The 27,454-nt window shown below is 34.8% G+C and overlaps 1 protein-coding gene across 1 annotated transcript in view; it reads right to left on the reverse strand.

Moving 5' to 3' along the window:
* The window catches only part of LOC116165197, a gene marked incomplete at its 5' end in the record, with an annotated part of 65,110 nt that extends 44,860 nt beyond the window's left edge, over positions 1–20,250 (reverse strand). Inside the window, 1 exon segment of the mRNA XM_031479502.1 lies at positions 20,070–20,250. Coding sequence (XP_031335362.1) covers positions 20,070–20,213 — 144 coding nt within the window.
* Positions 20,251–27,454: the final 7,204 nt, after the last annotated feature.

Consider the following 27,454-nt stretch of genomic DNA (forward strand, 5'->3'; position numbering starts at 1 on the left):
AAGACTTACCTCATGGGAATTCGAAACAAATAGGATTTTTGTCTTGAGAACGATATACAGCGGATGTGGCAGTTTTGCAAGGGAAATTAATATAAAAATCAGTCTTTCCCGTTAGGCTTTCCGGTTGTTGCTTAAAAACTGGCATAAAAACAAACATTGCATACATTGTTGATTATACATATGAAGAAGTGAAAGTAAAGAAATCAAATTGCTGGCATTTAAAGACCTTGCAGTTGGAACAATTATTATTTGTGAGTCATTTACTTATTAAGAAATTGCTTTGTGTGGCACGCCTTTTATTTTTGTTCATCGAATTTTATAAAATATTGCCTTTGCGAACAATGAAATTAATACGAGTAGGTAGGTACTCATGTACTAATAGGTACCGTAATTGCTTACTTATACTTTATTTAATTTTTGTTAATAGCGTACCTAGCGTATCAACGGCCTATTACCAAAGAGTATTCGTTGTATACCCTTCGCTATTACTTAGTCTGTTTCATTGCACCTTTCATTAGTCTCCCCCGTCTAGATCGATCAATATTGTTATATTTATATTTAATGAACATTCCTTCCCGATATGAAAAAATAAATCATGGCAACGACGTTTTTAGTTTATCCCAAATTGTTTTACCGTTTTTTCCAAAATACGAGGTTTTTCCTACATAGGTAAATCAAAACCCAAAATCTCTGATACGACAGAGAAGAGGCCATTACTTGGACACCAAAAAATATGTATATATGATCCAAGGTTTTAAAAAAATTGGGGCGTATTACCGATTTATCTTTTGTTCAAAAACCTATTTGACACCAAAAACGTGCACGGAATACTTCACAGCACAATTTGTAAAGGAGAGAGCGGTTTTGATTACCCCTACGGACACTGTGTTACCTACTATACGAAAACATTCCCGCTGCACAGACTGCTCTAAATTTTTCTTTATGGATACTGTGTTCCGACGCTCTATTGCCGAGATGTCCGCGTTTTGTGTTGGTTTTAACTCCCCATTTCTTCTTGGCGTGTGACTTCCAGTTGAGCGTATTGCACCTTTTTTAGCGTAACACAACGAAGTTAAGGTAACGCTTATGTGCTCGTGTTTCCGTCTGTCCGTCCGTCCGTTCCATCGAGGGCCCCTGGGCCACCTACAGACTTCGGGTTTTCGCTAATTGATAGCTGTTATGGTCTATTATTTACCCATTTCAATCAGTTTCATTTAGGTCTATATTTACACATAGACTGCGCAAAGCCAACTTTCTTATTTTTGGAGATATTTCTTTAAAATTTGAACCACAGATGCTTCTAGTAAAGGCAGACATTTTGTGATATCAAAGAGTGTATAACGTTGTATACTCTTTGGTAATATAAACAACAATTCAAATTCACAACTTTATTTCACTGTTTCATTTTTCTACTATTATATAAGAAATTTGTATTACTTACATTTAAATTAATAAAAATTGCAAAGTATAAGTAATCAGTATTAGTATTACCTTTACAGGTATGTAATATTTTAATATCATAGTAAATACACATTCTTATAAGCGCACAATTGACAGATTCACTAGTTGTGTTGTGTTACGCGGCAATACCTACGAGTGGGTTTTAAAACATTTTTTTGGTTTGGCATTGGATTCCCTTTGCGCAGAGAGACTAGAACTTCAACCGAGTAGTTACTGAGCGTACGTGTCTTTGTTTCGCTATCTCTTAGTCCAGTCGTTGACGGTTGACCTGCTTCACATCGACATGGGCATGATAGCAGTGCCGTCTGGAATTGTGGCAATTGTTGTGTATTTCCCATTATTGTGTAACCCAAGTACAACACAGGATGCAGGAAGCTTACTGAAACTAAAATTCGTCAGTGTCAGTGTGGACGCTGCTCGCGAACGTAAATAAAGCCGCTCGCAGCGAGCAGAGGCTTGTCGGTTTCTTACTTGGAACCTCAGAGTAAGAAGTAAAGATAGAGATGCCTTGATGCTTATCTATGCGTGCCATCATCTCGTTTGTTTACTAACATTGCAGGAGGCTAAGTTGTCACATTTCACGAGATAGTTTTTAAGGGAATATTAATAATATGCATCTCGAGTAATAAAACGTGATTCCTTAATTTTTAGGCGTTTTTATAGTGGAGGACTTATTCGATTGTGGTGTATTAATTTATGGGAGCCCTTTGAAATGGGGAAAAGCTGTATTATTTGTGGAATTATTGAATTACCTAACATAACCTTTCATCCGTATGTGTTTTGAAGTCATAGACGTGCATACGGGAATTTTCGCATTTTAATGTGTTTAGATTTCCTTCTAAGTTTCCACTTTGAAGTATCACCATACCTTATCATAGATCAATAGGGACCTTTCAAACACATACAGCTTTTGGTCATAAATATTTAGTGATACGTTATTACCTTTGCACATGTAAACAAAACATAAACTTTGTTGCCCATAAAAATAAATAAACCTTACGCCACTGACTAATGTTTACTTTCTACCTCTCAACGGTGAGATGTTGGTTCAAAACAAACGTTCACGTTGTTATAGCGTACGCGTACTCTATCTTTATTTCTTACTCTGAGCTTGGAACTCAAAGAGATTCACAGGCGGTGCTTGATGAGAATCGGGTGCACTTCTGCACTGAAAAGGTTACAGTAACCGTTGCTGTTACAGTTCGAGTCGCCAATGAGTACCCGGCTTTAATCATTTCGGGACTCGGGTACCATAAAAGCTTCTTTAAGGAAATGTTTGAAAATATATTCAGTGTTCCTGACAACAAGAGAGCTCTTAGAAAATTGTTGCATACGGCACACCTGTATTTTAATTTACTATTTGCAGCATCCAGTGTGATACAATATTCATTTCTTAGTGCTACGCCTACAAAGTGTAGTTTTATTCATAAATTGTCCGTAGGTACGATAGGTTGAACTCACGAACTTATAAATTAAGATGGACTGCTAACGCTGAATTGACAAATGACACCTACATGGGGGCAGCCATGCGATGTGCACTCACTTGGCGCGAAATCCAAATCAACTAATAAACAAGCATTAACCTCACGTTTTCTAAATAAATTACTGTGACACATGTGATCTTCCAAGGATGCAATAGTCTCAAAACTTGAGCACTAGGAAAATTCCTCTAGAAAATAACTAAAACGTGCACATCATGGCCGCGCCCATGCTAGGGCGATTTCTACCTCTATGCAACTGTTTGATCAGCAGTCCATCTTAATTTATAAGTTTGTGGTTGAACCCCAGCACCGATGATTTGCGGAAACAGTTTTCTTACCTACGCCGCATTTTAATTTAAAAGAAATTTTAATAAAGACGAATAACGAGTTTGCGCATACCTGTTCAAATGGGGTTGCCAGGGCTGTGTGTGGGTAATACCATTGTATATACAGGGTGAGTTTTTTCCGATGCTTAGTATGGGAATCTCGTAAACCGTAAGAAATACGTTGTAGTCGCTTAAATGGGCAAACAATTGTAGAATTTTATGTAGATTAAGTTTCACTTTCAGAGTATCTTTTAACTGTACAAATAACGAAGTTAAGGTCAAAATACCGAAACATGTTTTTTTTAATGCACTGGCATTCATTTATTTTCAAAGATATCAAAAATAGTTTTAATAAACGCTTGGTAATTGTTTCTCAGCTTTCTGATGGTGCTAAAATAAAATTTTTATTACTTGTGGGTTACGAGTAAGTCACATCATTTCTTATAGACGCCATATGGAATTTTCATGTAATTTGATAGAAAAAAAATTACAAAACAAGTGATACTCAACACTTAGCATTTAATTTGGGAATCAACTTTGCATTTTTGCCTCGAAGTTTACAACGTTTTCTTATGGCAATAATTCCATGGCTGATTATGATTGAAACCAAATTCATTCGTTTATTGTCTCGCATAGTCACCATCAACATAGCCATGGAATTATTGCCATAAGAAATGCATTGTAAACTTCGAGGCAAAAATGCAAGATTGATTCCCAAATAAAATACCAAGTATTTAGTATCGCTGATTTTGTAATTCTTTCCTCCATCGAGTGACGTAAAAATCCAATATGGCGTCCATTTATAATAAGGAGTTGTTAGTTGATGTCAATATCTCGAAAACCGCCATTTTCAGAAACGTTTCTTAACATTATTATTTGATATCTTTGAAAATAAATGAACGCCTTACGCCAGTGTATTTTCAAAAATGACATTTTTGGGTCTTTTGACCTTAGCTTCATTACTTGTACAGTTAGAAGAAACTCTGAAAGGGAAACTTAATCTACATAAAATTGTGCAATTGTTTGCCCATTCAAGCGACTTAGTATCTCTTACGCTTTACGACATCGGAAAAAACTCACCCTTTATACACATACAATGATAATAGTAATACGCTTTAGCCGCTCGCGTGAGTGAGAAACGTCACAGTTTGTTTCTTTCCTACGTTCACGTCGAACATAATTCTTTACGTTCAACTAATTTGTTTGTTGCTCATAGTCATAATTTTAAATCTACCTCGAGTTTTGCAATTATTCAGCAATCAAAATTGAAGGTAATTTGTCGAGGCATTTTAAAAAGGCAAAACAATCTCAAAAATTGAACTTTATATTAAGTTTTCGTTGACCATATTTTATGTTTTTACTAAAACGTAGTGGTTAATTCAAATAAAATTGCATAATCATGTTTAACGCAGCTGTCGTTGCTATAGATTGCATCAAAAGGTAATTGTAATATACTCTTTCAGATTCAGGCATTGGTGTTGGTTGAAACTGACTTAAAAAGCAAGTTAATGCACCATTGCAGAAGTGAAGTGAACATTTTTATAGTTCATTGATCGCCTACTGCTACTTTTAAGGTACCTGGATGGCGTAGGTACCTGCACCGCTATTACGTAAATACTAACGTAAAGGTAAACTTGCTGGGTTTATTTATTTAATTTGTCGACACACAACGCATGGAAAATACTTAAAATATCTACACATTTGCATAGTGGATTTTTTTTCAAATCAAATTAATACTGTAATCATGTTTCTCCCATCTTAATATATGATTAATAATTTATGCGGTGCTATATGGGTACTAATCATTATATACGATTTGAATAGTATACAGAATACATAACAGGATTGTGTACGTCGTTGTCCTCTGATCTTGAGGTCACTTCGACTCCGTTGAAACGTTAGTGTCAAAGGTCACTTAAAATGCCAATTCGAGCTGAAAATATACACGTAAATTTCCTAAATATGTCTCGCTAATGGTAATTCCATTGCTCTATTTACAATTTGAAGTGGGCCAGTGTTATAATAATGATAGATGCACGAGATGCACCCATATTGAGAGGGATGCAAGATGCAACACATCATTCAAACGAGTATTATGTATCCTCATCCGATCTCTATTCTGTGGAAAATTAAAACGAAAATAGTTTCATTCTTTCGTAGTGGTGTGGTATAAGCATTGAATTTACATAAGTATAAACAACATATATCTTGGGTATAAATAAATGTTAGGCATCCAATCATACACTTCCACCTATAATGCGGAAATCTTATAAGTTAACGTGCGACATTCTTAACTTTAATTCCTTATTTGACGAATTTCTTTAATTTTTAATATGAATGTAGGTATCAAAAACTGCATTGCATTATTGTATGTCTTGACAAAGTTTCATCTATAAAATGTGTTGCAGAGAAAATAGTTCTGTCAGGTTGAGGGCAAGGCAATACGTGTACAAATCTGCAAACATTCGATTGTAGCAAACGCAAATTAAAATAAAACAAGAAAATGGTCAACGAAATTATGAACGGTACAGACGTATAGTATAGTTATTAATTTTTTTATATGGTGAAATAGAAATGTACGTACCTATTCGCAAAAATCTGCCCTATTGTAAAATGGCTGAAACAATAATCAGCCTAAGTTGCTATAATGCCTATTTTTACACTATGCTAATGCTAAGATATCACCTTTTGGCTGGCTCATTTGTTTCAGCCGTTTTACTTTAGGCAGAGTAGAACAGATTTTCGCGAATTGCTCGATTTCGACACGTGCACGAGACCAGCAATATATACAGTAGGGTACAAATAAAAGGAAAAAGTCATTATTTCTTAACTCGGAGACACGTCGATTTTATATCGTCATCCCTAAATTTAATACCCTCAAAGTAAGTGTGACAACCTCTACACTTTTCAATATGAAGTAGGGGATTGTGATACATCATTTGCGATGTCTTTTAATTCTCTATTCAACCAATCAATAATCAAATTAGTTGTTCCCAAATAGGAATGACCTCTGGTTGCAGCAAGATGGCGCGCCCCCACACTATGCGGTCTTGGCTACATACTGCCCTTGACTGTTTGAGGGTGAGAATCTGGCACTTCGAAAAGTGCGATTACAGAAACTAGAGGAAGATGGGGCAAAATGTTTGCTTAAACAGTGAATAAGGGAGTGAAATCATCATGGTTTCCTGTTAACTTATTACCAGCGTTTCTCAAACAGTGGGGAGCACTAAATTGGAATACAAATATGTTAAAGGGGTAGTATACCCAAAATAAAAAAAACTGTAGAAGAAAATCTAAGAACAAAATTTCAAACCGGAGTTTTCTACGATGAGTAGTTTTCAAATTATTAACGATGAAAGTTTGAAAGACAGAGCATATGTGACCCCGACATCGTGGGTGCGGCGGCACGGATCCAAGCAGTCCAAACGCGTCAGTTCTTTCATATTCTATTTCGCTTTCCTTTGAAAAAAAACAAGAAAACCTTACTGAATTATCATCCGAAGATATATACCTACTCATATAAATTTGAATATTTGTAATAAATTTCTGTACCCAGCTCACATTGGACATACCTATTTTTTCAGTAAGTGGTATTGTGGCATATGTTTGATGTTGAACTGGTTTCTCCACTACGAAGTTGATCGTTTACCCACAATAAGCAATCAGACACAATCTTACTTTCTTAGATAAGCTGATTGACGTTTTATAGCTTTATTAGGACCTTTGTTTCCGGTGAGCTGAGATGTAAAATAGGGATTGCAGTATTGTCAGCCTTCTCAAAACTTTATGCTGAGGCACAGGGTCCTTTCCTTCTTGTATCTTCCAAAAAAATGATTATCATTAAAGTGGACACTGCAAACGACGTGACTATACTATGATTCAGTGATTTTTTTCTACATTTCCAGACTTTATTTCGACACGGCTCCTTTGTTTTCTCGGGGAAAATTTGCAATGTAACATTGGCATTTTTCAAATTATTGTTGCAGCGGGAAACACAAAGTTAGTCATTTTTGAAAATAATGCAGATCACTGACTACCAGTCTCAAATGAACATGTCAAACGTCTTCGAATCTAGTAGTACTCATATATTGCTATAGCGCGCCACCGATCCATTTGTCGGGATGACGTCACACACGCAGTGGCGGATTTAAATTTTTTGCGCCCCTAGGCACACCCAAAAAAAATCTTTAAATTTCAATAAACTTTAGGAGACTAATAAATATCACATTATACCTTGAAATTTTTAAAACTAATATGAATAGAAATACAGTATACCTAACATTACGTTTTCACACACGTCAAATCTTGCATTGTCGATTATCGTTCTGACAGTTAAGTTTGTTTAAACTGTCTACCAATTCCAATTTATTTCATAATTACATTTGTAAGTTGTTAGGGGACTTATTTTAAAACTTAAAATATTATCTAAAATAAATATACCTAGTGCAAAAAAATGCCGCCCCCTAAAGCTGCCGCCCCTAGGCACGTGCCTAGTGTGCCTATATGTAAATCCGCCACTGCACACACGACCCTTTTTTACATTCGACACCTTCCCATTTAATAACGAAAGGGCGTAGAGACTTGCTGTTTTCTCCGTTACTCTTTACTATTTTTTTTATTTATTTTTTTATATTTTTAGACGAAAACATGAAATTTGGGTATACTGCCCTTTTAAGAAGGTTAAATAGAAACTTAATTTAAGCTCACTCAGGCTCCGCAGATTAATGACTGATATGCGCTTTCTGTGAAGCAAACGACTTCTAAGCTAAGTTCTATATTAGAAATAGCGACTTTTTAACCAAGAATGTTTGTTAAAAACTTGGTTGTCATCTATTTTCGTTCATACCACAATTTCTAAATGGCTCTCCATGATTTTTGACATTACAACTTTGTGAAGCTCTTTTACGATAATAGGAAAATTCTTCAAAATAATTTTCTTTCGATTTGTTATTATATAACTGTAGTTTTATTTAACGAATAGATTTACTTTCAATGGATATTGTTAACTACTACAATAACTACTTCTAAAGCAATATTTAGGTATAAGTTTTGAAATTGGGATGCTAAGATCATAAGGAACAATAAATAAAATAAAAAATGTAGTTTAATCTAATAAGAAAACAACAAGAACTGTTGTAAGGACCATTATCTTTACATAATAAACAATCAAACTTACCTAGCTCGATGTAAGGATCTGGTAAATATGACAACACTGTTCAACTCTGATAAACAAGGAAAACAAAAAGCCCCTAAGTATAACTGGTCTCCCTGTTTAAAATATTTACCGCCCGAGGCCATATCCTTCAATATTTGTGGTAATTACCCACTTTGCAGTGTATGCAACACGCCTTACACGAATTTCAGGTTTTCCTATCTGGTTATACTTCTTTATTCTTTAAGGTCCTTATTCAATGGTAATTCATACAATTGATCCAATTAACTAACAATAAATTTGTAACAGTTTTAAAATTGATTAATTATTATAACAGTATTTGTTATTTATCACTCTCACTCACAATTTATAACACGAACGATTACGAAATCGTTCCTGTTATTCGTGATGACTTTGTCTGTCCGTCTGTTAATCTTGAAGAGACAGCGATGCAAAACCTTCGCCAATCGATTTCTACGAGCTTTGGATCAGTACTATCGTTTCGTACTATTGAATCTGAGCCGAATTAAACGTCGCGTTTCCGAATTCGAGATGTCCGCTACTGAAAATCGTATGCGATTCTTCGTATCTTGTTCATTTTCACTAGCACTTCTCAGTTACAGTAGCCGACATGGATAAAAGGATCGATCAATGGAGGGCAATAGGTACTTGTTTATGCTTTAATCGCAGAATGTTAGGTCAATGTAAAAAAAACTAAAAAAAATAAATTTATTAAACATTTCCACATCATTAATTGAACGACCGGGAAAATGGATGATTGGTAACCCGTTCTTGATCGAATAGTGGCAAAATTCCCAAAACAACGATTTCAAGCACACAACGAATTACCTATGTTCCATAATGCTAGACCTTTTTGTTGCTTCAATTTACCTTCTATTTGTAAAATGTTTCTGTTTTAGCAAAGGGAAACGCAAATTTGTTTTGTTCGCCTGTTGCCTATATTTTGATTTTATTTTCTCAAGAGAATTACGTAATGATAAAACACTAAATTGCATCTTTCCGGTTGTACTTCTTTTACGAAGTATGAATTTATGGGAAAGTGATTTGTATGCTAAATTTAGACCAACAATGATTTTTATCTAGAACAACAGATTTCTATCTAATTTTAACACGAACATGTTACAGCAGCTACTATGTACCTATTAGCTAAATTTCGGGATTTGGGGAGCGTTAATATAGCGACATTTGTCTCCGGATTTAAACGACGTTCCCCATTGTAAACACTGGGTGAGTCACTGAAATTAAGGTACATGAAGTGGAACAGGTGCGATTAACCGCCTAGATAATTACATGCAACTGGATGGCAACTTGCAGTTGTCGTAGCGTTACCTGCGTATTTTTGTCAAGTAAATGCATTCATCGATTCCGCACATAAACACTAAACAGTGACTACAGTAGTATCGGATTAATTCCTTATTTTAATATCCCGAGAATAGGTATTAAGTGGCATTGTTTCATCTTTATTTCAATAATCATGAAAGGGAAGTTCCCAGAGGCGCTAGTTCACATGAACAGATACGCTTGCTGAACATTCCCACAGCGTCTAGTCTTATTCTTATTCCCCTTGTTTACAATTAATTTGTATTAATTATATTTAAATCTCACAAGAGTGGTTTCCTTATACGACATGGTCTTCGATACTCATAATGCGTTTTGCACGTGTAAACACATCTAAATTTACGTTTTTTTTACGTTATACTCACCTACTCTACCATTATGCTTACGAATTTAATTTACTTTTTCTTTCATTCTGCAGTTATAACTACTCCTAAGTGGCAGTTGTATTAACCTATTAATAATTAACTACCTATGTAAAGTTTATTGTTTCTCACACTTATATTTTGTTGCCCTTGTTATCTACTTTTACCTTATACATATACAACAGTTAGTTTTATTTTTAGATTATCTCTTTCAAAACAATATACGAAATTGTCATTTTTGTAACATTTCATTCCTTATCCCACTCATTAATACTTCTTATAGGTATTTTGTTGGAGTAAACTACCAATATTTCAAAATTTGAAACAAAATATCTTGGCGGCGCTACAAGTAAATTCAAACACAACATACCCTAGATGCTTAAATGTGAACATATTCAAAACGGCCTTCCGCACTTGTGCACGACCTACGAGCACAGATTTAAATCTGTGCTACGAGTAAAAAATAAGGGCGTAGGGCACGGCTATCTTGTAGCTGATAGGCAAAGTGCGGACAAATGGAGGCAAACAACATTGGGCAGCAGAAGTTTTTCCGGTACTACCTGAAGATACACGGGTCTAGGGCACCGCCGAATGCCCACAACGCCGACACAATATTTTGATGATTGATGATCCATATCGCCGACTAAGGACACTACGCCGACAGACACTACGACGACCGTGCCCACATCGTCGACACATGCAAGGGACACTAAGCCGAACGTGACCACAACGACGACTATTTGAAAAACCAGGCCCCTCATACTCTGTCCAGGTTGATTAAGAATTTTTGTATGAGTGCATTTTAAAAAAAGTTTAAAAAAATGTCCTAAACTTACAAATAACCTAAAATATCCAAAGCTGCTTTGTTTCACACCCCGTCCAGTTTCATTAAGAATTTTCGTATGAGCCTGTAGTTCGAAAAAAGTTAAAAAAAAATATTTTAAACCTACAATAACCTAACGTCAAAAGCTGCTTGGTGTTGCACACCGTCTAGCTTCATTAAGCAGTGTTGTATGAGTCGACGTTATGGTTACGTTTGGCTTAGGGTCCTTGTACACTTTTCGCCTTTCGGCGATGTGTGGGCACGGTCGGCGTAGTGTCCCGAGTCGGCGAAATAGATCATCAAAAAATGTTTGCCAATTCTTTAAGTAAAAAGCATTAAAAACTTAAAGCGCCCAACTTAAACTGTCTGCAGTTCTTTTCGATCACCCGAAATAGAGCATCCGGCGAAGTGTCCCGGCCCCGTTTTTACTCGTTTTACTTGTGTAAGTGTGGAAAAATCAAAAATTCTTATGGTGGGATATACTTAATTCACTCTGTATTACAAACGCCTGAGAAGAGATTAATTGGTATCGTAGCCAGGCCCTGGGCTATATTTTAGCGCCCGGGGTCACATTTAGCTCGGCGCCCCCGTAACTAATGTTTATAATAGTTAAATTGCGTACTTAGTGACCGAGCGTCATAGCGTTATTCATCTGTATTGGTTATGAAACAAAATGCACCAAGAACCACATCAGGGGAGAGCCACAGGCAGAAATAAACAGCTTATTACTACAAGCATTGATTAATACGCTACTAGCGTTGAATGATAAGCACATTTATTTTGACAAAAATTATCCACAAGCCTAGATCTAAATTGCTCTAGAATATTCTCCGTGAGAGTTAGCTGCGTGAGGGTTATTGCAAATTTATAAAAAAATGCTTCAAAAATGATTTCCACTAAAAAACAGTAATAAAAACTTAGCCGTAAATTTCGATCGGATGTAGGGAATCCGTGGTTAAAACCTACTTTTGATAGTGTATATCTTAGATTGTTAATATGTATGATCTAAGGTGTATATGCCATGGTAATCTCAAATAGACACGTCGAAATTACTCTTTAATCACTGAAATGTTCAAAGTTGGATTTTCTTATTATCTGAACTTTTCTTGACCGGCGCGGCGTTTAGACTATTATACGATTTTCATTTACACTTAATAACAAATAATTACGAATTTGTGTTTAAGTTGTCCCTAAAAATTTTACATCAAATTCAATTCCGTTTATACCATGTGAGGCACTATTCCGAAGTGGATGAGTTGAACCATTGTTTAAATACTAATACAATGGTTGAAGTTGAATACAATTCTCTAAGTTTTTCGGATAGAGTTGAAGTATTGTATCCGATCGAATTTCAACCCTGCAACGTTTATGCCGCATATTTCGACCGGATCTGCAAAAACCGGATAGACGTACTTCAGCTTAATTGTGGACATCGTAAAACCTCCCATTGGTAAATAGACAATTGAATAATCCCGCGTTTTGTTTTTCACACGCCAGCGACCTATTATTAACACCGGCTTGCGTTGTTTTCACTGGACAGCTTTCATTTGTGTTTTGGATAAATTGGACCAGGAAGATAACAAGTAAAATAAATTAGCGAAAGCAGTATAGTCATCCCAGTGCCCAAAACATTACGTGAAGTCTACCAGAGAGCATACCGGTGGAAATTTGAATCGAGGCGACAAAAGCGCCTGAGGTCAGCTTTATGAATACGAGTTTCCTCTATTTGTTTATTTTGGTTAAACTATTTTTGACCAATAGGATTTAATTTTATTTAAATTAGATTAAGATGTCCCTCTTTGAGAGTGGCTGTCAGAATTTTTGTTTTTCATTATTTCAAGATTTAATAATAATAAGCGTATTTAAATATTTAATTAACTTTTTGAAATTATTGCTGTTCTACAAAAGGGGAAGTAAAAAGAGTTTTTGTGTCAAAGAGAGGCCTACATGAAAATTGCATAAACTCTCTAAAACATATTAGAGTATGAATTTCTAAAGTAGTGTGTTTCCAAATTATTTTTACCTGAGCTAGCTGGAAGTACAAGGTAAGTTCCAAAGGTACTTCAACAACATAACAAAACGAAGAAGTTATACAAACCTGAGAAAATCTTCACCCCTTTACAAGACACCAGTACAAATTGGCACCCTTCCACAAGGTAGAATTGCCGCACCACCCTTTAATTTGTACCAATTGCAATTGGAATTTTTTTCGAATGTTTAAGAATTGTAGTTTTGAATTCATTATTTTCATCTTCATATAGCAAAAAACCAACACATACGAAATTTAGGTGTAACTTTGGCAATATTTTTATCTATGGCGGTTCCTGAGAGTAAAATCAAAGAAGAAACGCAAATTCTGGGAATTTTGAAAGCGTAATTCCAAAAGAATTAATTTCGGACCTTCGATTTATTTTAAAAGGATACTTGTTTTGGTCCCATCTACCATGGAATTTTTTACATATTTTATTGTTACACGCTATAGATACTTCTATCCTAGGATACATCAATACAGATACTAGTGCTCAAATAATAATGGCCAGCAAAATAAACGGTTACATTGAAGATCTTTCGGTATTTCATTTGTATTGGTTTAATCTTATTTCACTTTAGGAATAGAAAGACCTTTGGATAATTTGGCAGCCGATCACAACACAAAAAAGTGAAAAAAAGATTTACGCCCTAAGGACCGTACTTTAGCGCATTTTCCATGGATTGATCAGTACTTCCCGAAACGTCATGTAATGGACTATTTATTGTAGATAGGAAAATAAGCTATGACATAAAGGTTATTATAAATAAAAAATTTAGCATTACGCTATTTGCGCATGCGCACACCTGATGTTTAAAATATACGATATGTTTGCCATTACTAAAAGAATTTTTGGTTAGATTTGAAAAAATCTCCATAAATAAGAAAATAACATTGCGCAGTTTGCGCATGCGCACATCTGATTTTAAGAATATGCGATACGCTTGTCTTGATTAAAAGCATCTATGGTTAAAATTTCAAAAAATATCTCTATAAATTAGAAAGTTGACATTGCGCAGTCTGTGCACATTAATTGTCAAGATTTTTCTATAAGCTACCGAATGCAAAAAGAACGAACTATCTTGAAAACGGTAGGTGTAGTTAAGGCATTGTTTAAATGCTTGATCTAAACAATGATTAAGGCCTCGGACGGACGGAGAAAGTGGCCTTCCAACATGAGGTGGAAAACGCACTAAAAATAAACAGAAAAAGGCAGATAGGATTAAATCTGAAATGCCTACCCGCATTCCAATGACACCTGTAATTTAACTACTGAAAAAATAGGATACCTTCTCATAATTGCCTGTAATAGTAGCTCTGCGTTTCAGACGGTTCACATGATAGTCGTAGAATTATTGCATTTCTAATTCTTAGAGAAACTGTCACATAGTATTATTGATTACACTCACCTGTAATTGTTACATTCACCTGTTCTCCGTTTTAAACAACTTGTAAATTAATACGCGAAACTTACATACCATTGTATTTATAAACGAAATACAATGGTTATACTTACACGTCTTGAGAGGCAGTGAAGATAACGGAGTCATTTGTTGTAAAATGGTGCCATTAATTAAAAAATCAAATTTGAGGTAGGTACCAATAAAAATAAAATTATCAAAAATTAATTACAACACAGAATGTCTATGCTGATAAATTAATTTAAATGTGCACCGATGTACCGTTTCCTCTTTAATGGAAGTTTACGCTAAAGCGGATTTTAGCGAAATCACGTTCGGGATTGAATTACGTTATTACAATTTTCGTTGTAGGTACCTATACCTACAATGTCACTTTTAAAAGTAGAGATATATGAAAACGCCAACAATATCAAGCAATTTACAAATTATCATTTGTTGATTCTAATACTCTATAATTGGGAATTGTAAAGCATTATTATTAAAGAGCTTTACAATACACGTATCCACAATCCACCCCTCGATCGTTACCATTCAAAATTTTTGGGGGTGTTTGATGAGGGGTGCTTCCGGTGCAAGTATCGAGGTTTCGCTAATAGGCATTCAATTTTTGTTAATGTCTATAATGCGATGAATTTATTAAATAAAAATGGGCGAGAACCATTAACAATTAATTTATAAAAGTTTGATCAAGACGAAGTGAGTACCTAATTTTATTTTTGATATGCTGGTCGAAAACTGAGTGTTAACACACCACAGTGGTCGTCTTTCGATTGAACAACCATCGTCCACGATACAAATTGAATGAAGTGCTAAATGCATCCATCCATACGGTCCGAAACATTCTGAAAAGCAATTTAAATTATAGTAGGTAAGTATAAATAACGGGCAGTAGCTACAGTTTTGTAATTTATTAGACCCGTTTGTCAACGTGGTTATAACGTTTTGAATTTTTCTTATTCCACATATAAAATTCTTATTACTTCAAAAAACAAGGAACTATTAAAAAGACATTAACTAAAGAATGTCATCTTAAATACAAAAAATCGTTGAAGACGTAAAAAAGGTATAAATGTGACTAAACAAAACACGCGGTCCAGTTGAAAGGAACTGAATTTTTCTAATCCACAGACTCGACGTCTGTAGAAGGTAATAATAAAATTAACTAGACAGAGAATTACAGCGAATAAGATTCCCATTCGATAACACCATTGCTTCAAAAAGGACAATAAAAAAAATGATTATTTACTTTATAGTTATGGTATAGTAATTTAAATTTCAGAATAATTGTAGGCAGTACATGATTTAAAAAACCATGTAATTAAAGTTGTACATGTAGGTACATCTTAAATAATATACATGGTATAATTATTATAATACAGTGCATCCATGATATGATACTATAACTAGTAGTATCATGCAGTGCATCCAAGTAACGGATACATTTTTTTGTCGATTTTCATTTTAAAATTGCAATTGGAATATGTAATTTTAAAATCAAAATCAACGTGTTTCAGTATTTAGTTGAAATATTTAGTTCAGCAGACAATGCTCAATGCATAAATATTTAAAGGTAGGTAGGTAAGTAGGACATCGTACTTACACATATTTTTCATTAATAAAAAGTAATGCACGTGCAAGAACACCAAGAAACACTCTTTTTTTTGGAATCGGATTTCTCTAAAAAATAATTAGGTAAATATTTAGTTCCATAACAGGAATTTTAATTGAAGCATAAACACCATGTTAGTAAAACTTAATTTAATAAACATTCCATGACATGAACTCATCCATATGTTTGCGCAATCTAATTCAGGTTAACGAGATTCCTTCATCTTACTACGGAACGACGAGGCATTTCCCCGAGGGCTGCATCAAGTTCATTTATAATTTACAGTTTGCTTGTAATAAGTTAATGGCAGAAAGCGAAAACAGAGCGGGACATTAACTTTTTAAGTGTATCTGTGTATAGTAAATCAACGGTCAACAATTTTGTTAAAAGTACCGATACCTGTTTAGTATTTTTCATTTTATGTTCCTCGTATGAATAGAACTCCATTGTAAACATCATATCGAGAATAACTCGGTGTAAGTATATATTGCCCCTAATCACAAGAGGTGTTTTTTACATCGTAAGTGAACAGATGTACCTAAATGCTATTAGGTACTCTGTTGTGTGAATATGTACAGGGCTCTGTAACAATTTTTATCGATTATCGAGTGGATTTATGACATTTTTTTCACGTTTATAGCCAAAAGGAAAAAGGACATAAAACCATTGACATTTTCCAATCGTTTCCAAAATCATTCCAGCTTTCAGGACCATTTCAGCCAAATCTGTCTGCTCCACACACGTAATTAAATAAACATCGATTTTATTGGCAAAAAGGCATATTTATTAATTATGAGAAGCCCTGGCGTAGACCGACGGACAGACTAACGGAAAACCGACAGCGTAAGCGGTCCCACTTGTGAGTCGCTCTAGAAATTATGTGCTCTAGTAATCGCTCCCATTGTCCTTATTTTTGACATTAAAGTAGGTATTACTGTGTAACTCACCTGATTAACTAGTATGACCTACATAAAAGTAGGTACATGTTGAAATGCCACCCCGCACTATCAGCTACTGAAAATGATTTTATAACAACATGTAAGTAATTCTAACTTTCCTAAAGACTACCTAAATTAAATTAAATCTACCCAACACTTCTTCTGGTTATATAGGGTCATCAGTCATCACAAATATTGAGAAAAGCAAGAAACTATAAATCTTCGTAATAACTGAAAACAGTACACACATTTAAAAATATTACTGTATTATTTATCTATAGGTATTAACGATTATACATAACAGAACATTTTTAAATGAATACAGGGTGTTCCAAAATAAACATTTGTAATTTTTTGTTGTGGGAAATCAGAGAAATTAAGGAAATTATATATTATAATTATAATTCATGTGTGATAATTACAACGTTTGTTCAATAATTTCACGGCACGTTTCTACACCCTGTATTTGAAATAACGCATTGAAATAAATGTAATTAAAAACAATTTTGTTATCTGGTGAAATACGACCTCGTAAAGCATAATTCAACATAAAACATTTTGGTATGAAGGAGTAGAATGTGTGCTCTAAGACTGAAATATTAAATTTTGTGAAACACCAGAAGAGTAGGTACTACTTTATGACTTTCGAGAACAATGTCTCTCACAAGCACAAAGTTGCGCGCATGGCAACTAATTTCTAACAGATTTGCATGATATTTATCATTTCTTGCAAGTGCCCGACACAAATTCTCTGCAATACTGGGACACTTCCGGCATACCTAACCACACTCACTAGTCTCCTGGACATCAGGAATAGGTAGAAGACATTGCATATCCACACGTCTAAATAGAATCTAGTTCTTTTGTTTGCGTTTTGTGCGTTGGTCCGTTCGTCTTTCCGGACCCACTTCTGCCGTGTTGTGAACTTCTTTAAGGGGAATTGTCGTAGTCCTGGAGTTTTTTGCAATAAGCAGCTTATGCCTTAAGGGTGTGTCAGACGGCCATTAAATTTCACTCTCTTCAGCCCCCCCCCCCCCCGAATTATTTCCTCAGATCGTATGTTTAATAGTGAGACGTGCATAACTTTTACATGTGACAATCACCGGGTCAATATTTTGCATAATGCATCCCTTTAGCGGTGCCAAGTAACATTTTTGAAAATGGGGGTAAACTAATGCTGAACTCTTAATTTTAATGAAAGGTCTCATCGAACTGAAATTAGTGTCGACAAAGTGTACCATTTCTGCGCGACTCCTTTTCGACATCAGTGGGTGTCGAGGGGGGGGGGGGGATTAATGTTATCTTACATGTATTTCGGCTGGCAGAGCTAATTGGAGACGGTATAGAAGATAATTCAGCCTGTGTGAACGTACCTACAAAGAAAAAATGCAATATTTCGGATAATTTCTCTATGAGTTTGATTCTTCTTTCATTATATAGCGTAGATTTTGAATGGATGTCAGGCGTCCTTTAAATGATTATGTGTAAAGAGCCCCCTCCTCATTAATCATTGGCCAAGAGAGAAAACATCGATAAATATAGCATGCTATACTACCTTACATAACGCAACCATTTACTAAACTCTTTCGGTCTCAATAAAATTCGCTGTATCTGCAGTTATGAATACAAAGATGTACGGTATACAAAAAAACAAAAGTTGGAAACTGGTGGTTTAAACACAATTGTGCAAATGTGCACCCGCACACAACACCCTAATCGTGCGAGAATACCTATCGGACAAATTTCTTGGAAAATGGAAAATTTCGGGTGCATCATCCTGTAGATACCTATGGCAACAGTATAGACGTTGTTGTGGGGATATATGATTTGGGACTAGTATTAACCGTTGATCCATATGGTATAGTAAAATCTATGCAGGGCGTACTATGCGATCAAAAATGAGTTGCTGTCGAGTCACCTTTGGAATTTTTGTTTATATGGGAAATCGTATTTAACATGAACTTCCACAGGCGACTGGACGGCAACTGATTTTTGATCGCCCGTTATATGTGTATATCCCAGTATGGCCTTGATGGTGGTTTGTAACCCCCCCCCCCCCCGATTAATGTGTCAAAGTGTATGGCTTTGCACCCCCGCCCTCCTCTACCCATTCCTTGCATAGAATCGAGTGTGAGCTTGTATCTGAATCCCAATACGTATATACCTACCTACGTATACCGGGCGGTGCACGGTAAGTATAGGAACATAGGAAACATGGGAAATTAGTTTTATGCAATGTCACGCCCTCCTGTACATTTTACAGAAAAAACTGTAGAGTTTAAAGTTGTTCAGAATGAAAAGGTGCATGCAAAACTGTCAATTTCAACATTTCTGTTATTAGTAGCAATTCATAAAACAACAAAAGTCATGGCTATTGCTACTAATAACAGAAATGTTGAAATTTATTTTTTAATTTGCGTGTATGCCAAAAGATTAATAAAACATGTAAAAACAGTTGCATGCACCTTTTAATTCTGAACAACTTTAAACTCTACAGTTTTTTCTGTAAAATGTACAGGAGGGCAGGATATTGCATACAACTAATTTTCCATGTTAAATCCCTATGTTCCTACTTACCGTGCACCATCCGGTATACTACGTACCAACTTTTTGTACGCAACCCCAAAGACCGACTATTTGTGTACTTCAGTTAATCGGTAAAGAACTCCATCGGCGAAGGGTTGGTATTTGAATAATTGCTTTGTGAAAATTAATTAAATCAAAATATTGTGAAAGAAGCGCAGAACAGTGAAGTCAATTGTCAACTTTTCTCACATAATATGGAACGGCAAAAGAAGGGACACAATCAAAATATGAATTACCAATTATTTTCTCCTTATTTCAAATTTATATAATATTTAAAGGTTTCAGAGATTAGACTCATCCAAATTTCTATATATACACAATTAGGAAAGGAATGTCTATATAAATTTTAAAATATGTAGGTACACTTTCTCTTGACCGTCAAAAGCTACGAGTAAAGTATCATTTCAATTCCTTTTACGTCATATTTTAATGGCTGTTAATTTCTAATGTTGACAGCTCGGATGTACATCAAAAATCAAAATGGAACATTTGTTCAATATTTTCAATAGCGATACCTCTTACCTGTACTGCACTATTTAGAAAGCAGTTGTTCTGTCCTGGTGCGTTTAGCAGTCCTTTTGTGCTCGTACACGAAATCGACTCTCTGGAGGGCGACATCGCACAAAGTCGATGATGGCGGTATGCATCCAGCGCTATTGACGCCATTTTTTTGCGATTATTTAACTAACCCCTCTCATTGTTTCTGCAATAAAAAAAAATGTCAGTGAACGATAAAATATTTGGAGAAAGGAAATTACGTGAAATTTTAAGTATTGGTTAAACGAAGAGGGCAATCCTCTGAATTGGTTGAAACACGATACTTTCCTAGGAAATGTGTATTGTGTAACGCGTTGGCGTGTGTTGGACTAGTTTCTGAAATATCATATCTCAGACCTTTTCACGGAGTCACGACTTACATTTAAATCTTTAGTAAATTAGTATAGGCCTTGAATATTTCTTAAATCCATAATGTTCAAAGTTCCCTTTCCTCGTTCGCCTTGTAGCATTAATTGTTTATATGTATGTGCTTGATACAAATACTGGGTAGGTAAATTGAATTAGTCCGAAAGGAAATGTCACCGTTTCACCGTTTCCGTTTTTATCTCGGTTTTTATAGAAAGCGCGCTAGTGAAATAAAGAGGTCCGTGAGGATTGACTATCCCACTTCCTAATATTCAATTTCTGTTTGGTACTATACTTTTATAAGCTTGTGTTCGAATTTTGTACTATTTTTGCCGTAGAGATGTATTTCTAGAATTTTTTGTGAACATTTAGAATGAAACTTAACTAATTCCTCGAGATTAACATTTTGTGCCTATAATTTTCTTATTTCATGTTTACCTATTGTTTCAATTTCACTTCACTTGACATATTTCAAGGTGGCTATATTAAGCTCTCCCTTAATCGGAGCCCCTGAAATATTTTGTCTTGTCGCATTTATTTTACAAATATACCTCGAACAAATATACGAGTAGGTACACATCGAATGAGTTCAAATTTGTTTGAAAGAACAGTTAAATTCGCGTCAACGATATCTTTATGATAAAGCATTGAATAACGATTTCAGCGCATTTTCCAACGAAGTTGGGTGCGCTATTGCAGCCAGTTTCTCTGTCCGTCTGTCCGAGGTCTTAACTACTCCTACAGTTTTAAAGATATTAAGTTCGTTCTTTTTGGATTCGGTAGCGTATAGCTCTAGCACCTGAGTCAAGGAAAATCTTGACAATTAAACTGCGCACAACTTCCTTATTTATTATTTATTAATATATTTTGTTGAAATTTTAACCACAGATACTTCTGGTGAAGCCAAATATATAGCATATAGTAAAAATCAGCTGTACGCATGCGCAGACTGCGCAATGGGAACTTTCTGACTTATAGAGATATTTCTTTGAAATTTTAACCAAAGTTGCGTTTAGTGTAAGCAAACGTATCGCATATTGTAAACATCAGTTTAATGTGCGCATGCGCAGGATGCGCAATATCAACTGTTATTTATCTCAAGATCTCTTTTTGAAATTTTAATCACAGATGCTTCTGTTAAAGGCAAACATAACTGATATTGCAAAAATTAGATGTGCGCACGCGCAGTCAGTGCCAAATTCTTTATTTATCAAGATATTTCTTTGAAATTTTAACCATATACTCGTATGCCTCTAGTAAAGAAAATCATAGCGCACGTAGTTATGGCCTTTTGGAAAGTACTGATCATTCATGGAAAATGCGCTGAAGTTACTCGCCTTAGGGCGAAAATCTTTTCAGTTGTTTTACTCAATGGAAAAGGCATTCACTTCTTTTTATCTGCTGCGCCTCGTATGAACAAGTCAACGGGCAAAAAAAATTGTTTAAGGATATAAAATGGAAAATGTAAGAAGATAAAAATTGGCAAATAATAAGTTTCGTTTCGGACAAATCACCTTTATTATTTCTTTATTTTTTTTATGTTCCGTAACGAAGGTATATACTATATTGAGTTTTTATCTATTATGAATACAATGATGTAGGTCACACAAAAAAACAAAAGTTGGAAACTGTTGGTTTCAACAGGTGCAACCGCGCACCAGGCCCTAATGGTACGAGAATACCTATAACTCTCGCCAGGATTGCCGGTCACAGCACACCCTGTGTCTATTTGCAATCTATGTTTTTCTTAAGATGCGAGCGACTTCCGGAATCGGATCGTGCCAATGTTGAACGAAAAGTCTTTTTGTTCAATATTGACATGATACTATCCCGGAAATTGCTCACATCTTTAGAAAAACATAGATTGTAGACCAGGATCAAGTGTTCTGTGACCGGCAATCTTTCCTGGTGAGAGGTTTATCCGAAAAATTGTTCAGTGTCACTAGATTTGTTTAAAATGCGATTGTTATCAAATCATGGCCGACTACTAAAAAGAAAATTCGAAAAAAATAGGGTCAATTCAATAAAATGGGAATAAGTCAGAAACTGTTACAGATAGTTATAGGAACATGTATTATCAAAATATGCCCATTTCGATTCTTTATCTCATGCAATAGTAAGAAAATGGCCATTCCATTAAAAAAAACTGAGTTTTAGTCTTTGAAGTTTCATAAATTTGGATCTCCATGGGCGGTCGTACGCAACTTAACTTTTTTTAAGTGCACTAAAAGAAGGCCGTATTCATTCTCTATGCACTGATAAAAATAGGTTGCCATGACTACAATCGTTTTTAAGTAATCAATTATAAAGGTACCATCTGAATCCGCGATTTTTTTTCTTAAAGTCAAAATAACTTAAAAACCATAAATGGCAGATAGAGACATGTGGGTATCAAAAGAACTGAAATTTCACGTAGAATCCAAAAATCCAATAAAAAATAGGGGTTGCCATTTAAAATAATGAAGTTACTATCTACTTCCGGTGTTTCCGGAAGTGCGGCCATTTTAAAAATATTTTACATCGATTCGGCCTTCAGAGTAACTCCTAAGTACAAATTTTCAAAAAGCTATCTATTTTACTTTCCCAGAAACGTTTAACTAAAGTTCCCAAAAAACACCCTGTATCTATTGTTAAGAAAATAAACGGTTTAACCTCGGGTTTAACAGAATTTTTTGTTTATTAATTTTAATTTAAATTTTAATGTCTCTGGAAATTAAGGAAGTTGCAATTATTGATTTTAGTCTCAAAGTTTATATTTCGATTTGTGATCTCTAAAAGTGTCAGCCAGGGAGATAATGATTTCATTATTAAGCACTTCAGTCAGTCTTTTATATGAATGGAATATTGTCTTGAATTAGATTGGCTTGTGGTGCAATTTGTCGGTTCGTGCAGGTTCATTATAAATGTAGCGTTTTGCATTTGCTTTCAGCAAGTATATAATAGTTGTCTTTTACGTTAATTTTCAAATTCAAATTTCGTGTAAGTTTTGTACTGTAAAAAAAGGTAATGTACTTAGTTTTAATCGTAATTATTTATATTGCCTTCGGCTGCTTGTACCTGTAACCCTTGAATTTGTTTGTATTTGCTAGTTTTGTTAATTCCCATTTAATGTTTAAGTTTATTTAGATGGATTAGCGACTTCAATCTTTTTTGAACTTGACTTTTTTTAATGTAAGTAATTATTAAGGTAAGGTAAATGTCGCACGGTTATTTTATTTCAAAGGTTCCCTGGTAACTATGTGTATTCTGGATGACGTTTTCCCGCCTTCAAAATGCAAGCATTCTATTGGTTTAGAGTTACCAGACAACCTATCTAATAAAACAACCTTGTAAATGTCGAAGTTATAGATTTACTTGGCGGAATTCACCTCGAAACACAACTTAGTGTAAGAGGTACCGTATCGAGGACCGTAGATACATTCTGAACTGGAGTAGGTCCGGCTTGGTATAAAAGACTTCGACATGTTTCGCAACTTACAAGTGGGAAAGGATATGGACTTTGCTTTTAAATCTATTTAAGTTGGTTGGAAATTTTGCCATGTCCAAAAGCAGTAGTATGTAGTAGTAGTAGGTGGTAGTAGGAAACACGTAGGTCAATTTTGGGTCCAGCTAGGAAGCTTAAAATATTACGTACTCAAGAAATCAGATGTGCCAAAAAATATACTGAATATGAAACAGACAGACCCTTTTGATAACTTAGTAATCTTATATCACCGATTAATATGTGCTTATCTTATATAAAAAAATAACACGTTTTATTTGAACCATGCCATTTTAACAACCTATACCCACATCGTGTAATTTCTTCAAGTGAATAGTGAGAAAATTATTGTTGCGTGTTTATCACTAACGGTTGTTCTATTACTCAGTGCTTAACATCTATTTCTTAAACTTTCTTATGTGCATCCTAGTTATACTAATTACGATGGACTAAATGTATGTAGCTATTTATAATTAAAGAAAGACAATGTTAATTGATACTTTGGGAATTACAAGACAGCTAACGCATTGCCGTCTGTTGGGGATTTTAAAACCATACGCATATCGTGATTTTCTCAATACAAAGATATTATAAGACAACTTGCCAAGTTTTAGTGTAGGTCAAAAGCTCATATCTAAACGTGTGAAATAGACTCGCATGCAGCAATGGAAATCAATTTGCAGAAACAATGAGACATACGATTTGAACAATACGTGTTCCTTGAATAATAATAATGTTTAGTGAGCATGAAGCACAACAGTAAATAATATTTAAAAATAATTAAAAAAATTAAATGAGTCGTGCAGTATATACCTAATTCGGACTAGTTTAGAGAATCTACACAAATGTACCTTTGTGTTGGTTTCATAGTCTTACTTGTGTCAATTTCGGGATTGTTTTTCCGCACACTAATGATAATACATATTTCCATTACACAGTGTGGAGTTTGCCGCCCTGAAACGAAACAGAAGGATCCAAATTCCAAAATGTTTCGAATATTTAATACCGAAAATAAAGGCAAAAAGCATAGGCTTGATTTATGTAGGTACCTACAATTAATCGTTAATGAATTATATAACCGTCCTTAGATAGGTTGATTTACAGTTAATTATTAATCACTCACTTATACACAAATTTATCACTTACGGGCACGAACTCCACTAATAATCACTTCGGCATATATGTAGGAACGGTCTTTTAACACAATTCAATTTGCTTATATAGGAAACGAAAAATTCATAGAAAAATCACCGAACATTCTCGAATAGTCTAGAAGGCGTAACATATTTCATTCCTTGTCTCCGGTGACTAATCTTTTATCGACTTGATGGGACCCTGATGTCTCTCTGGATTTCTAGAATATTCGCTAGATCTTTACATCTGTGATAATAAGTAAGGTTATTTAAGTAAAATCTTGAAAAATTGTTTTATAAAAGATAATTAATTTTGTCAAGGAGTATGTTCTACGAAGATTTGGAAGCGACTTATATCAAATCAATAAGAATTAAGAATAAATAAAAAATGTCGTTGGATACCCTGTATAATGCGTTATGGCTGTTGGAACTGAGAGCTACGTATTAATAATTTGATCATATTTTTATACATGCTTGCAAAGTATCACATCCTCAAGTGGGCATGTGGTTTCCATTCTATATTTGCGCTTGCAATCTTTTTTTAAAAGTAGGTAGCAAAAATACGTTTAGAATATTTTTAGTTTTAGGTGTGGGTAATTGATTGTGAATCTTTTCGATTTCGATTTTCGCTGTTTTTATCCCCAAGCAATGAGCAATACAGTCTAGATGGGTTAGCATTGGCTAAACTCTAAGGATAAACCAAAACGTTTCGAACATTCTTCGTGTATATACAATAGCATTTCAGAAAACAATAAACCCAGACACTACAAACGACATATTGCAGTAGTATAATTTTAGAACACTTTTGGTTCGCATTAGTTAACAAGTGTTTACGTGCCCCTCTTGTTGAAAGAGAATAAGCAATCGAATCTTAGCTTAAAGAAATCTAACCCTTTATAAAAGCACATATCTACTTTAACACAATTGAATGGGTACGTTGTTTTGTTGTTGTTTTGTTAGTTGATCTGCTTAACCTATTTCATAGAATCAAACGGTAGATTTCAAGTTACCCATTGGATAAATACTTTACCATTTTTAACATTTTACAGCGCGCAACATTTATGTAAATCGTAAATGTAAATTTTACGAATAGTGAAATGCTTAAACTGAAGCCTGGGTCTTTAAATATTCCATGAAAATGCACATTGAACCGTATCCACCACAATGGAGCCTTGCTGACGTCATGCGCACCATAGTGTAGCGAATATTCCAGAAATCCCGATAGACATCGAGGCGTCATGAAAGACTAGTCATCGGCTACAAAGAACGAAGTTAGATTTAACAAAATCTTTCCGGGAAATACGACGTGTTTTGTTTTAAAACGTTTGAGAACCGTCACTCGAGAGCACACAAGTTTGCTATACCTATAAGCAAATCAAATTACGTTTCAGTCAGTTCCAATTTCAACGCCGAAATAATAAATAGTTCGCGCTGTTATAAATTGTGTACATGTGAGTGATAAATAATATTTTTACTGTTATAAATTAATCAATTTCAAGATTGGTTGTTTTGCATACGATTCCAGAAGATCAGCAATAAGATTTTGAGCAAATTGTATCACGATCGAGAACATTTGTATCAGGTGTATTACGCTCAGTTCAAGAACCGAACGCAATAAAGAGCGAAACTTTACAAGATCTCTAATCCGATATAGCCCGGTCGATGGCGTATCCTACGGCTCCAGAAAACCTTATACAGCAATTGGCGGTGCAGACGTTTATCTATGGTGTTGCGACGGAGAAACGCGGCAAGCTTTGGAACTTGCGCGACATGAGAAATTGGAAACGGCTCTAAAATTTGATGCCGCAAAGAAGGCGTCTCATGGTAATGCTCGCCTGACAGATGAAGAAGATGAAAATCTAGAAGAAATAGTGAAAAAAGGGCAGCATTGGACAAAATGACGAGGGCTGCGTTGTGAGAGTTGTGATGAAAACCGACACAGATTTCACAATACTCAAGTCATAAGAAATGTAGTAATAACGAAAATAGATATACGAATTCATTAAACTATACACACCATATCCTAATACCAGTTGTCGTACTAATATTGATAAACAAAACAACAGAAAGCACAAAAAAATATTTTCATTTCAGCCTAAAAGACTTTCATTTCAAATGTAGGGTTACGGTATAATTGTAGGGTGATAAAGTGATTACTTTCAATCCAATAAACTATTAATAGGTAGACAATCCATGTGACTCGTATTTAAATTTCACCAGCAGGTAAATACATAACTGCACTTGATTAACTTCTATTGTATTCTTGTTACTGCAATGAATGAACAATTAACATCATCAGACCATCATTCTATCAACGTCACGGTCAATTACCTAATGCTAGAATCATAGTACTGCATTAATTTAATTTGTGTTAGTAAAATTAAAGTAAT

Source organism: Photinus pyralis, unplaced genomic scaffold (assembly GCF_008802855.1).
Source record: "Photinus pyralis isolate 1611_PpyrPB1 unplaced genomic scaffold, Ppyr1.3 Ppyr1.4_LG2, whole genome shotgun sequence".
Taxonomy (NCBI): domain Eukaryota; kingdom Metazoa; phylum Arthropoda; class Insecta; order Coleoptera; family Lampyridae; genus Photinus; species Photinus pyralis.